This window comes from Meleagris gallopavo, chromosome 29 (genome assembly GCF_905368555.1).
Source record: "Meleagris gallopavo chromosome 29, MGAL_WU_HG_1.1, whole genome shotgun sequence".
In the NCBI taxonomy this organism is placed as follows: Eukaryota; Metazoa; Chordata; class Aves; order Galliformes; family Phasianidae; genus Meleagris; species Meleagris gallopavo.
This window is the reverse complement of record NC_139432.1, coordinates 1,391,035-1,405,087: the sequence shown is the minus strand read 5'-3', so window position 1 is coordinate 1,405,087 and position 14,053 is coordinate 1,391,035. Positions and strand designations below refer to the sequence as shown.

Genomic DNA, 14,053 nt, shown 5'->3' with positions numbered 1-14,053 from the left:
TTTGGGGGAGGAGCCACACAGAGAGGGTGCTACATTAGGGGGCGGGGCCAGGATAAGGACGGGTTTCCGTTCAAGGGGGCGTGGCCTCGGGGGAGGGGCGGGGTCTGGACGAGGAGGCGTGGCCTCTCGGAGGGGGCGTGACCTGGAGGTGGGGGCGTAGCTTCTCATGCCGCGCTCTGCCTCTGCTCCGTGCGCCGCCGCTTCCGAGTAAACAGCGCGGGCGGGGGCCGCCCCCCCCCACGTCCCTCCCCACCCCCAGGCCCGGCCCAGCCATGGCCGCCCGCGGCGCGTTCCCGCTCAGCCCTCTGCCTCCTTCCGCCGCCGCCGCTCCTCCACCTCCGGGACCCGGACCCGGTATGATGAGAGGCCCCAGTCCGTCTCCGGCTTCCGCGGCCGCCCCGGGATACCGCCCGATGGGACCTTCGGGAGCGCAGTACCAGGTGAGGGGGGACGGGGAGCGGCTGTGTCTCTATGGGGGGGTTACTCAGAGCCCTCCGAAGGAGCCGTGGGGGGTTCAGAGGCCCTTTGGGCCCGGAGGAAGCGGCGGTGCTTCCGGAGCGTGGGGCCCGGGGGGGGGGGGGGAGCAGAGCTCCGTCGTGGGGCGGCGGTTCCCCTCCTCCCTTCTCCCCCCCCTAAATAAAAAAGTTGTTAACGAAACGCTCCGCCCTATGGCCGTTGCTGGAGGTCCTACCTCAACCTGGGCACTGCCGGGTCCAGGAGAGCCGTGGGTGCAGCACGGCCGTCCCCGTGCGGCTCCGGAGGTGGAGGGGTGCAGGTGGACGTTAGGGGAAGGAACGGGGATGGGGGGAGGCGATGTGAGCCGCTGCAGCGCTGGCGAGCCGTGGACTCTGCTCTTTCCGCTGCCTTTTCTGTTGGTTCGGCCCCACGTGCTGTGGGGTTATTTAGGCACGGGGATGTGTTCAGGTGGAGGTGGAGGAGCCCCGTTCTGCAGTGCGTTCTGAGTTCAAATTGAACTAATCCATCCCGCTGGGGGAATTTCCAAGTCCGGAGCTTTGCTGTACAAAAGGAGGAAACAAGCCATGAAGCTGCAAAGCCTGGAAGTGAAAGCTGAGATGGCTCAGCGAGGCCGATCCGGCCCTTCACTGGCCGTAATGCGACTCAGAGCCGAATGGAAGCTTCTCCCCAACCTTCCCTGTTGCAAAACCCAGCGGGCATCTCTCTGCCGTGGGTAAAGAGGGGCACATATGCTTGCTTTCCTTGCTGGCTAAAATGCTGCAGTCGTGGCAGGTGTTGGGAGCGTATGGATGGGGTGGGGTGAGACTGGGAGCATATGGCAGCGTGCTGCAGTGTTTGGGAAATTCACGTCGTGTGGGGCTGCGTGTCTGGCTGGCAGCTTGCTGGCCCTGCAGCAGGAAGGGAGTGGGGTCTGATCGTAGGATCGTATCATGGAATCATAGAATGGCCTGGGTTGAAAAGGATCACGATGATCATCTGGTTTCAACCCCCTGCTCTGTGCAGGTCGCCAACCAGCAGACCAGGCTGCACAGAGCCGCATCCAGCTTGGCCTTGAATGCCTCCAAGGATGATCCGTAGGGTCTGATCCATACGGTCTGCCCTTTGTTTTGCAATTTGCAGGCTGTGGAAAGCAGCTCCTCCCCACCAAGTGGTCAGTGCTGCGGTGCCTGCAGGACTTCTCAGGGGGTATCGAGTGAGTCAGGCTCCTTCTGCTGCATTATGTTCATTAGAGAACACAACAGCCCTCATCTATGCCAGTGGGTGCTTAGGGGCTCTTTAATCAGTGGATTATTAAACGTATGCTAATCCTTTGACATCCCTGCTTGTCTGGCTGTTCACCAGCATCTCAAGCAGGGAATTGGGAAGGACAACTCCCTCTGGCCCTGGGACTGACATTTCCAGAGCAGAAAGGAGAGGATTTTTCAGGAGTGTCCTGGGCTCCATCAGCAGAGGGGTGGCCAGCAGGGACAGGGAGGTGATCATCCCCCTCTACTCTGCCATCATGAGGCCCCATCTGCAGTGCTTTGTCCAGGTCTGGAGCCCCCAGTACAAGAAGGACAGGAGCTGTTGGAGAGGGTGCAGAGGAGCCACAAAGATGAGCAGGGGGCTGCAGCACCTCCCTATGAAGACAGGCTGAGGGAGCTGGGCTGTTCAGCATGGAGAAAAGAAGGCTGCAGGGTGACCTCAGTGCAGCCTTCAGTACCTAAAGGGAGCCTACAGACAGGAGGGGAGTCAGCTCTTGGAAAGGGGAGATAATAGCAGAACAAGGGGAATGGCTTTAAGTTGAGGGAGGGCAGATTTCAGCTGGCTGTCAGGGGAAGTTGTTTGCTGTGAGAGTGGGGAGGTGCTGGAACAGCTGCCCAGAGGCTGTGGATCCCCGTCCATCCCTGGAGGTGTTCAAGGCCAGGATGGATGGGGCCCTGGGCAGCCTGGGCTGCTGTGAGATGTGGAGGTTGGTGGCCCTGCATTGGTGGGGGGTTGGAGCTTCGTGATCCTTGAGGTCCCTTCCAATCCAGGCCGTTCTGTGATTCTGTGATCTTTGAGTTTGCTCAGGCAGTGGACGATCAGCTGCTTGGTGCTGTGTCCATCCCCATCCCAAGGCTCAGGTCAGCATAAACTCAGCAGGAGTTTCTTCTGTTTGTTGTGGTGCAATTTTCAGGCTTGGGAGATTCTCGCCAAGTTATCAGGTTGATGCTGTGGAATGGACTCCGTGACACAGCGGAGGAGGGACTGTGCAAAATGGTGCTCTGGCCTTGAAGTTACCCTGTGCTGTCGCTTTGCTGGCGCAGATAAGTGGCAAAAAGCAGAGTTAGTGAAGTGCCATGTTAAAAGCATTTCATTGGCACTTGCTGACAAGCAGGAATCCCATTTCCGTGGGACGGAAGGGCTGTTGCAATCCAAACAACTGCTAACGAAGTGATTTCGGAGGAAGCGTGGCTGTGCGTGGCCCAGGCAGGACTTAGGGCTTTCTGCCCCTGAAAAGATCTGCTGGATCCCATTAGCAGAGGAGAGCAGGGTGTTTGTTCCATGGTTGGCTTGGGGACAGCAGCGGGGCTGGAACTGCAGCACGCAGCAGGGATTGCATTGCTGTGTGACCCACCCTTCCCAGGGGGAACCGTTTCCAAGGCAGGTTTCATCAGAGGCTGAGCATCCAGCAGATGACACAAAGCAGAGAAATGCTCTCCTCTCAGGGCTGGAGGGAAGCAGGCAGCAGCAGAGCTCAGGACGCCCTTTGTTTCTCCTGCAGGCTCGTGGAGGCTCTGCTCGGTGAGAGCATCTCCAAAGCTTGCTGCTGGAGGGCTTTGCTCTGTCTTCCTCCACGGGATCCTTGTGGGGACCCTCAGAGCCGTTCCCTGCACATCTGAGCGGTGTTTTCCACCAGGCACTGCCCTTCCCGTGGGTTCCTCCACGTTGTATTGCTGAGGCTGCCACGTTTTCAAGTGGGAACCCAACACCTTTCTTCCTTGTTCCTTCTTGCGTTAACACCTGTGTTTAGGGCAGAAATCCTCTGAGCTCTCCTTTTCTCTGCCTCCTGCAGCCTCCGTTCCTCAGGTTGCTCTTTGTTTTACACCTCTTTCTCCCCCCATCCTGTGCTCTTCATGGACATCAGCACGAGGTGAAAGTCCCAGGCTGTAACTCGTGCATCCCTTCTGTTCTCTCGCCAAGACCCTGCGGCGTGGAAGCTGCTGAGAAAACCTCACCAATGTGGCCTTTCCCCCGAGCATCGTGGTGCTGTTGGTCCTGGTGTGAGCACTGCAGCCTGCACAGCTTGGAGCCCCTGACCTGGGACATCTGCAGCTGCAAAGCCACACGTGGGCAAGTTTGCCTGGACCCAGATATCTCAGCTGGTGCTTGATATGTCGCCAGCACGTGTCCTCAGCCTGCTCGGTTTCGCTGCCTGTTGCTTTGCTGTTCACTCTTTAATTTACTGCTTCCTCACTGACTGTTTTTAGCTAAGGCTCCCGCTGCTGAAATACTGAAATGTGGCCCATCTGAGCATCACAGCCTGCCTACATCCAAGATCTTGCAGCAAGTGATGACACCTCACCGGCAGCAGCACCCTCCTGCTGATGTTCGCTTTGTCTCTTCCCCTCCCTCCCCAGGATGGGGTTTGCTCACAGGGGTTTGAGACCTGAGACCCCCTGCAGTGTTTTGCGGTGTGCTGCAGGGGTCTCAGTTCATCCCAAGCAATGCTGAGCTGCCTGTGAGAGCAGCCCAGTGCAGAGCTGGGATCCCGTTTGGGCAGGGTTTGCTTTCGCCCCCCGCATCACAATGGGAAGTGCTGTGGGATGCACGAGGAGCTGGCAGGAAAAGCTGCTCCTCTGGCATCTCCTGGGTTGAGGACACGCGTGGGCTTTCATTCCCCAAACATCAGTGTGTGCAAAGAGCAAGCTGAGTGGAAGTGAGGCGTGCATCAGGACAACCCGATGCAGTGGGGGTTTTATGAGCCCTCCTCAAGGCTCTGCTTGGGGAATCAGCAGGGAGCTGCTGGTGCTCAATGCATTGCAGCCTTCTTGCATGCTGGTGGCCCTGGGGAGCACACACCCTGCTCAGGGTCCTGGCAGAGGCACAGTGGGAGGGGTGAGCACAGTGCAGATGGTCCTTTTGTTTGTGCAGCGCCTGAGAAGGGCTTCCCCCTCCCCGGTGGGCTCTGGAGAAGAGCTGTCCTCTGGAGAGATGGAAAGAGTCTCATTTCTGAGTTATTGCTTTTCTTCCAACGCGCTCTGTGCCCTTCTTGCAGATCTGGCCTTCAGTGTTATTGCTCCCCCTCCTTTTTCTTTTTTTTTCCCTTTCTGCTACCAGCATCTGCTTTCTGGCCTGCCCTTCCTCAAGAAGAGCCCTTTGGCACACAGCGAGGCTCCCGTCATGTGGCTGAGCATCCATCAAGAAGCCTTCCAGCCCCCGCTTGCTCCGATTGAAGCTGACTCTAAACAGAGCTCCCCAAATGCGAGAGGCCTGTGCACTGACCTGGGATGAACCACTGCTCTGCAGCCAGCCAGATTCGTTCTTCCAGCTTTGGCAGGGAGCAGAAACAAGCTGTTTTTTGTCCCATTTCCAAATGGCTCTACTCATTCTCTGCGGGGAGGGCTGGATGCCATCCAGCTCGTTCCTTGGAGTGGAGCTTGTGAGATTTTGCCCTTTGTCCGCCCTGCTGGCAGTGGGAGGAGGAGGAGGAGGAGGAGGAGGCCGTGGAGCAGAGAGGGGAGGATGAAGAGGCATCTGGAAGGGGTAGGACCACAGTGCTGCCCCAGATGAAGGGGAGAGGATGGAGCCTCCGAGCCTATCTGTTAGCCAGGAAGGATGTAAGGAAGGTCACCATTTCAGCTGCTCTAATAAAATATCCTGAATTTAAGCCCTCTTTGCATCCTGCTCATTTGCAGAGCTTCTGAAGGGTGCTGGAGGCTTCACCCTGCTGGGGCTGTAATGCTGCTTAATGGCTTAGCTAGAGATTTACAGCTGTGCTGTTTGCGTGTCCGGAGCCTGCAGCCTTCAGGCGAGGGGGCTGTTGGCCATGCAGTCCTGCTGGGGGCCACAGCAAAGGCTGCTTTGCTTTGCTGAGATGCTTTTCCATCTGCTCATTGCAAATCTTGAAGATAAACTGAGAAAGAAGTACGCATGGAGGATTCCTCCTTCCTTTTTTACCTAGGGAAAGGAAGAAAAGGCTGCGAAGTGACTGCGTTCTGAGGGTTTCCATATTTCTTTTTTGCTAATTACAAATGTCACAGCCTCTTTTCCTGCCCGTTTGTTCTCCATTAGTCCTTGCAGGCAAATCAGCACAGTTCCTGGAGCCTCCTGGAGCCACGCTGTACCCATGCACAGCCCCGGGCAGTGCCTTGCAGCGAGCAGAACCCTGCAGACAAAGCCTGTGCAGTCCTGTTTGCAGGGAGGCATTGCCAAAATGTGGCTGATCAAAGGGAGCAAAACATCTGGGGGCTGTTAGGAAAAGCTTTTGCCTCACAGCGCAGGCAGGTTGGCGAGCAGCTTCAAAGGCAAGCCAAGCAAAGGTGAAAGCAAGCAGATGGTTGTGCAATGGGCTTCGTGTGTGTGTTTTATGAATTCCTCCTGCAGTCCCCATCCTGCCACCTCCTGGGCTGCTCCTTTTTGGCTTTCCAGCTGTGGAATGCTCCTCCGTACTGAGGCTGGTGTATTTTGGGGATTTCCTGCTGGGTTTGGCACTCTGTAGAGATGCCCATGGCTATGGGCTCTGGAGCAAGAGCTGTTCATATTGTCCAGCAGCCTCAGCTCTTCTGCAGTTTGCATTTGCAGGCTTTTGGGCTATTCCAGCAAGGAGGTGAGTGGGTTTTGGCTCCAAGCACCCACTGTGGCTCTGAGCCTGCCTCTAAAAGCTGCTGAAGCCAGGCAGGCTGCTGGTGGTGATCTTGTGTGGGATTTGCACTGGAATTAATGCCTACGTGCAGATAAGTTGTCAGCCTTCAGCACTGCCTGTGGCTGAGCTCTCCTTGCTGGACTCCTGGCCCCTTTGGGATAACAGAGTTGGCTTTGCTAGCTCCCGTGCACCAAAGCTCTGTCCCTATCCGCAGGATGTGGGTCAGAAGGCAGGAGGGGAGCTGCAGGAGTTGTCTTGGCATGTCAGGAAGCCTTTGGAGGGGAAGAAATGCTGTTCTGCTGGCTTGGTGGCTTTCCCAGCCTCACCAGCTCCTTGCCAGGAGGGAGCTGGAGGATCAGAGAATCCGAGAGTGCAGGCAGAGCATGCTGGAGCAAGTAGGGATGAGAGGCAGTGGATGCTGGGAGCTTTTGTTGAGCACCCAGGGGCCGTGCATGGTGCAGGGGCTGTGCATGGTGCAGACCCAGTGTCAGCTGGCGGTGCTGGTGCTGGCCAAACTGCTCTGCTGCAGGAGATGCAGAGGGACCACGAGAACTGCCCCAGGCTGGGATTCATGCAAAAGTGGTTAAACATCCCACTGGGGGTTGTAAATGCCCTGTGTAGGTGCCTGGAGAGGAGAAGGATGCAGCCAGAGCTGACATGCTACATCCACCAGGATGAAGACCACCCTCCTGACGTCCTTTCTCTGGTTAGGGGGCCCCTGTTTAACACCCCCTCTTCTCTCTCTTCCCTGCCAGCGCCCCGGGATGCCGCCAGGCAGCCGCATGCCCATGGCAGGGCTGCAGGTGGGACCTCCAGGAGCACCCCCATATGGAGCAGCATCCCCTCTGCGACCCGGCCTGCCACAGTCCATGATGGACCCCTTCAGGAAGCGCCTGCTGGCTCCCCAGTCACAGCCACCCATGGCCTCCCAGAGGAGAGGGTAAGGGGTGACACAGGAGCGCCCTCAGCCAGTCTGGAAAGGAGGGGTTCACTCTCTGAATCTGGCTGCTGCCTTCTGGTTGCATTTCTCCACCAAAACCTACAGCATGGCCCAGTTGTTGGCACCGTTGCTGGTGGGAAAGCAGCCAGATCTCAGTGCTGGGTGGTGGGTGAGGCTGGGGCGCTTGGTTTGCAGCTTCCCCATGCTCTGATCTCCCCAGTGGTAACCAAAAAGCTGTATGTTTTAGCTTAAGCACAAGCTTGTCAGAGCCTTCCCCCCTTCTTGGGGGCTTTGTGCTGGCCTGGGCAGGCACAGAGATAGGTGGACGCTCAATTCCCAGCCCTGGCAGGAGGCAGGCAGAGCTGCAGAGAGCCTCTGGCAGGTTGCAGGGATCCTCCCCAGATCTGTGATTTCAGCATGGCTGTTTACTCTGTGAGCTGCACGGTTTTGCCAGCAGCTCCTCGCTTGTTTATGATGCTGCTAATCCCTTTGCCCTGTTCCTGTTTCCACGAAGGTTTCTAGATTACTGGAGGCTATTCCTCAAGGTCCCCCAGTCCTAATGGATGTTCTGGTCCCGTTCCCTGCCCTTGCTGCACAGCAGGGCTGATGGTTTTGTGATCCCTTTGCAGGGAGTCACCGCTGTCTCTATGCCAGGGCTGTGCATCCATTCTGTGCTCCAGAGCAAGCTGGGGATTAAGGACACAAGGCTGAGACGTCCTCGCCCACTGAACAGGGACGTCAGCAGCTGGATAAAGCTGTGGCTGTGTGGGATCAGCTGTGCTGGGGAGCTCAGGGCTGTGCACAGAGCTCTGCTGAGCTTCTCTGCTCCTGACTGGTTGTGGAAGGGGGGAAGGGGGGAGTCAGGACCAGTCCTCAGTGGCCAAATCCTGGGATGCCTCAGGATGGCAGCAGTAGTGCCATATTTGCTGCCCTGCTGCTTTAGATGCTGCCAAGGAAAAGGAACTCTCCTGTATGTGTTGGACTATTACATAACTGAGTGAAAAATGGGGCAGAGTAAGAGAGCATTTCCCCATGTATTTCTCTCTGTTCCTGGGAGCTGCACAACAAACTGGACCCAGGGACTGGGTTTCTTTCCCTTTGGTAGGCTCTAGTGCTCCCAGACCTTCCCCTTTGGAGTTGGCTTAGCTTCCCCCCAGGAATACAATTTCTTACCCACTTGCTTCAAAGGCTTCTGCTATTAGATGCTTTTACAGCCTTTCTTCATTCCCTTCCTGCAATTCTGAAATGCCTGTCCTGTAGCTGATGGGGACATTTCCCCTTGGATCACACTGTTTGCTGCAGTAGGGTCCTGATCCATCCCCAGGGCACCACAGCACTCTCCAGAGCCTGGCCCCGTGCATGGCCTGGGTGAGGCCAAAAGATCCACCACGCCGTGTCCCCCAAGACAGGCAGGCAACAAGATCTACAGTGTTCTGTGATTGCTGCAGGATCATTTCTTTTACTTTTCTTCGTGCTTCTTGCAGGGTTAAAAGGAGGAAGATGGCTGACAAGGTCCTGCCACAGAGGGTGAGTGTCACTTTGGTGCATGTAAGGAGTTGATGATGGAATGATGAAGTCCCCAATCTCATTCAACCTCATGCTGCCTGATGAATGTTTCTGCTTCATCCCAGAATTGAACATTTCAGTCTTGTGGGTTAGAGAGAGGGATGTGCACAGTTTAAGCAAGCGGGGCTTTGGGCAAGCAAGGAGCAGCAGTGGCCTGGGATGTAGACCCCTGGTCATTTTTAAGCTTCTCTCTTGGGGTTCCTTTTGACAATGCAAGGTTCTGGTCTCTGCCTGTGACATGAAGCAGGATGTAGGTACAGTGATTAGCTCCAGTCAGTGCAGCTCTGTACTCTGGGGAGTGTTTTGAAATGTGAAACGGTGCTGCCGTGCCAGACTTGTCCCTTGGTTACTCCCTGGGATGTCAGCCTGGCACTGGTAAAGATGCTGGGGTTGGAGTGGGATGCAGCACCAGCTCTGCACGTGAGGGACCGACTGTTACCATTTGACAGATCCGGGAACTTGTCCCAGAATCCCAGGCCTACATGGACCTCCTCGCCTTTGAGCGCAAGCTGGACCAAACCATCGCTCGGAAGAGGATGGAGATTCAGGAGGCCATCAAGAAACCACTGACGGTGTGTGGCCGGCCAGGAGGGCAAGCAGCTGGGCAGGGTGGAGGTAGGAGATGGGTGCTGCCAGCCATTCTCTCCCTCCAAGCATCCCCCCTCTTTGTTTTCCTATTCCACAGCAAAAGCGGAAGCTGAGGATTTACATCTCCAACACTTTCACCCCAGCCAAAGAAGAAGGAGAGGGTGGTGAGCGTGTGGCCTCTTGGGAGCTACGTGTGGAGGGCAAACTGCTGGAGGACGTAAGGATCTGGGCAGGGATAACCGTGGCAGTGGGAGGAGGGCTGTGCTGCTTTTCTGGTGCTCTGTGCTGAGAGTTTGGATGCAGTCTTTCTCTCTCTGGGTGCTGGGGGCGGTGTTTTGGGCTGGGGCCCTTAATGGTGTTGGCAGCATCAGGCCAAGCCTTGCACGCGATATTTTGCAGCCAAGCAAGCAGAAGAGGAAGTTCTCTTCCTTTTTCAAGAGCCTCGTCATCGAGCTGGACAAAGAGCTGTACGGGCCAGACAACCATCTGGTGGAGGTGAGATGTGCCTGGCTGCGCTGTGGGGCTGCACCCCAGGAGGGATGAGCAGAGCTGTTCAGTGCAGTGGGAAGTGACCCTGCTGCTTACCCTGCGGGTGCTCAGCTCCCCAGCCCAGCACCAGCAAGGCTTGCTGCGTGCTTCAGGGTGGAGAGGCAACTGTATTCAGCAAAGCAGTGCTGAGCTATCCCAAGAACCACACTGCTGTACTTTCTAGGCTGCAGTTTGCAGCTGAGCAGTGCTGGCTGGCAGCCCGGTGAGGCCAGTCTGGCCCCTCTCACCTGGATGGCTCCCAGAAGCAGGCTGCTTGCCCCAGGGTTGGTTCTTAACTCCCTCGTGTCCGTGGCTGGAGCTGGGAGGTGTCAGGCTGCAGCACAGATATGGCTCTGATGGCTTGGGCAGCCCCAGGCTCCTTCAGATTTGTGAATCTGTATCTCTGGCAAATACTGATTCCTGTGGTGGTACCTCCTTGTTGGAGGTAAATTCCCATTAAGTGGAATGGTTTGTGAGAGCAGCCGTGGCATCAAGCCCCTCTGGTGGGTGAAGCAGGTCTGTGACCCCACAGTGACTGTGGGAACTGTTTGAGCAATTGGAATCAAGCGCTCAAACCAATCCACTGCTCTCCTAGTCCACCTAAACTGCCTACAGCTGGGCTGGAGCTCATCAGTGGTGGTGAGACCAAGTTAAACAGTGCCCCTTTACTCTCTCTTAGTGGCACCGTCTGCCCACGACCCAGGAGACTGATGGCTTCCAAGTGAAGCGTCCTGGAGATGTCAATGTGAAGTGCACCCTGCTGCTGATGCTGGATCACCAGGTAGGGTGTTACCATTGTGTTTAATCAGTAGATATACAGGTGGTGTTTAATCAATGGATATACATATGGTATAGATATATATCCAGGAGCTTGGCTAATAGAATTTATATTGGAGAAATAAGAGAAAGTCACTCACCCTGTCCTGGGCTCGCGAGATGAACTCCTGATGGAGCAGATCTCCAGAGAGAGATCCTTCCCCCCTGGCAGTCAGCTCTTAAATGGGTCTAGGAGAGGTGCAGCCAGGCTCCACCCCTTCCTGCAGCACAGGTGAATTGCCTTCACCTGTGCTCCCATGGCTGACTCATTGCTCACCTCAGGTGATCAATCAAAGGTTCAGGCCGTGATTCAGCAGCCCCATACACCAGTGCCATGCTGCCCTTCAGCACAGCTCAGCTGTCTAGGCTGAAACAAGCCTGGGCTGAGGTGGGGTCTTGCATGAGGGAGGCTGTCGGGTTACTTGCTATGGTGCAGAACAGGGACAGAAAGCAGTGGAGAGCTCTAGGAATGGCCCTCAGCCTGCAGCAGCACGAGGGCTGTGTGGGATGCTGTGCACTCCGAGGGGCCACGTTCCAAATCCGCCCTTAATCCTGCAATGTCCCTGCAGCCACCACAATACAAACTGGACCCTCGCCTGGCTCGCCTGCTGGGGGTGCACACCCAGACCCGTGCCAGCATCATGCAGGCGCTCTGGCTGTACATCAAGCACAACAAGCTGCAGGACAGTCACGAGAAGGAATACATCAACTGCAACCGCTACTTCCGCCAGGTCAGTCCACACCTCTCCTTCGTGCCCCTCCGGGGTGCCCCTGCCCTGTTGTAATTGTGTGGGTCTCTGATGAAAGGAAAGCACCATTTCCATCCTTCAAAGCCAAGAAAAGCATTTTTCCTGGCTTGAAGTGGTCGCTGTCCTTCTCCCCGTGCTCTGTTGTGCATCCATCAGCTTGGCATGCACAAAATGGGGCTGAGTGAAACCTTGCTCCTGCCTAACCCTTTGTGGTGGGTGGGAGGAGCCCCTGACATTGGCAGCCGACGCTCTGCTCTACCCCTGCAGATCTTCAACTGTGTCCGTATGCGCTTCTCTGAGATCCCCATGAAGCTGGCAGGGCTCCTGCAGCACCCAGATCCTATCATCATCAACCACACCATCAGGTAGGGGTTGGAGGAGTGCTGGGCAATACCACTGGGGTGGGGATGGACTGCCTGGAGCAGTGGGTTCCTCTCTGTTAAAGATGCTGCAGGGTGTCCAGCTCAAACCAGCAGTGAGCACAGGTCAGTGGGAGGGGAAGAATCAGCCCGACAACTTTGGGAGCTCCTTGAAGCAGTCATTTGGATACTTGTGTTGCTTTTGGGGGTGGTTGATTTGCTTCTGAGGCTAAAGAGGTTCCCTTAACACCCTGCCTCTTCCCAGTGTGGACCCCAATGACCAGAAGAAGACTGCCTGCTATGACATTGACGTGGAGGTGGATGACCCCCTGAAAGCTCAGATGAGCAACTTCCTGGCTTCCACCACCAACCAGCAGGAGATCGCCTCACTGGATGCCAAGGTGTGGGGATCCCCTCCTCCAGAGCTCCCCAGTATCTGAGCTGGGGGAGCTTGGTGCCAGCTGTGTCTTGTTTTGGGGGCTTGGCGTGAACTCCAGTTCCCACACGGTCACTCACAGCTGTCTCTCACCTTCTGTCATCTCTGCAGATCCATGAGACCATCGAATCCATCAACCAGCTGAAGACACAGCGCGATTTCATGCTGAGCTTCAGCAACAACCCTCAGGATTTCATCCAGGAGTGGATCAAATCGCAGAGGAGGGACCTCAAGGTAAAATGGGAGGGTAGGGCAGGGCGAGAGGCAGGGAGGTTGAGCGGGAGCCAGCCATAGTGCTCACCCTCTTCACCCTTACGCTTTGCTTTGCTCAGATCATAACAGATGTGATCGGGAACCCTGAGGAGGAGCGGAGAGCTGAGTTCTACCAACAGCCCTGGGCGCAGGAGGCTGTGGGCAGACACATCTTTGCCAAGGTGGGTTCTGTGCTGTGCTGGCGGGGTGCTCCTCTGGGCTGAGATGGCAGCAGGGAGGCTGAAACCAGGGAGCAGGGACTGCTTGTACAGAAGGAGCTGGTTCTCTGAGAGGGACAGGGGCTGCCCCAAGTCCTGCCTGACCCCCCTCGCCTCCTCCAGGTCCAGCAGCGTCGGCAGGAACTGGAACAAGTGCTTGGGATCCGCCTCACTTAAGAGGCCAGCAGGGCTCAGGAGCTCCTTCTCCTCCTCCTCTCCCTGCTGCCTGAGCCTGACGGTACTTCTTACTGGAATCAAATACAGCACTTGCACAAACCCTACGTGCCTGGAGGGATTTGGAGCCGCCCGTACCCCTGGGCTCCCCTCAGCCAGGAAGCTCTCGCCACAGGCAGAGCAGCAGAGGGTCCCTGATTCTCCCTGCCCTTAGTCCTGCTGCATTAACATGTCCTTGCTTTTGCATTGCGCCGTTTGCCTCCGCCTGTAGCAATGAATGCAGCCCTCTGTGAGCACGCTCTGTCCCACCCCCTTCTTGCCCTGCCTCTGGCCAAAGCCCTCCTGGCATTGCTGACTGCCCTGCCAGCCCTCCCCGCCACCGTGAGGGCAGGCCCAGCCCTGCCCCTCTTCAACCAAAGTTTGTCATTCCAAATGCCAGCCCTGCTGGTAGCCGATGTTTTGCACTATTTTTGTGAACAGGTTTTATATAAAAAAAAAAAAAAAAAAAGAAAGAAAAAAGCATTTTGTACAGTGGGATTGTATTTGATTAATATATTGAGTTCCTCTTACTGCACTCATCACCTCAAACTATGCAGTGACTCATGGTGTTCTCAGTGGGCTCGTTCTGCCCAAACTGTTCTTTTTGTATGTAACTGAGTTTTTAGCGTTGAGTTCTTGACAATCAGTTGATTACTCCACCCCCCCTGCTGTTGTTCTACACACCTCGTGACTTGTCCTGTGTTTGATACGAGGTATGGGGGGGTAGGTAGCTCTGCTGTCCCCAGGAACCTGCGGGCAGCAGGGCCCCCCCCAGGGCTCTGAGAACTGGAGATGCTTGGGGCAAGGGGCTGGAGCGTGGGGCCACTGCACTGGGGCCGAGGGGACAGTGCACCACCCACCAGACCCACTGAAGTGCCTTACCCTGCTGGCCCCGTGCCCACATTTTCCTTGTAGGGCAACCTGGCTTCCTCTGGGGGCGGTCACAGGTGGAGGGAGGGGGGAGAGGGAGGGGGGTGTTTACATATTCCCAGGGTGGATGGCTCAGGGGTGCCTGCTCTGCCTCTTGCGTAACCGTTTTGTCTATTTTGGATTATTTTCTAATAAAAACAGTTAGCAGCAGTTC

General features: G+C 56.3%; 1 protein-coding gene across 1 annotated transcript; it reads left to right on the top strand.

Annotated features, from left to right (window-relative positions):
• The first annotated feature begins 224 nt into the window (after positions 1-224).
• Positions 225-14,049, top strand: SMARCD2 (SWI/SNF related BAF chromatin remodeling complex subunit D2). Its single transcript, XM_085211328.1, has 13 exons — positions 225-440; positions 7,060-7,244; positions 8,729-8,771; positions 9,260-9,382; positions 9,496-9,615; positions 9,798-9,893; positions 10,606-10,707; positions 11,312-11,473; positions 11,759-11,856; positions 12,116-12,251; positions 12,398-12,520; positions 12,619-12,720; positions 12,880-14,049. Exons 1-13 carry the CDS (start codon positions 273-275, stop codon positions 12,931-12,933), a joined length of 1,512 nt encoding a protein of 503 aa, XP_085067454.1. The 5' UTR covers positions 225-272; the 3' UTR covers positions 12,934-14,049.
• The last annotated feature ends 4 nt before the right edge of the window (positions 14,050-14,053 follow it).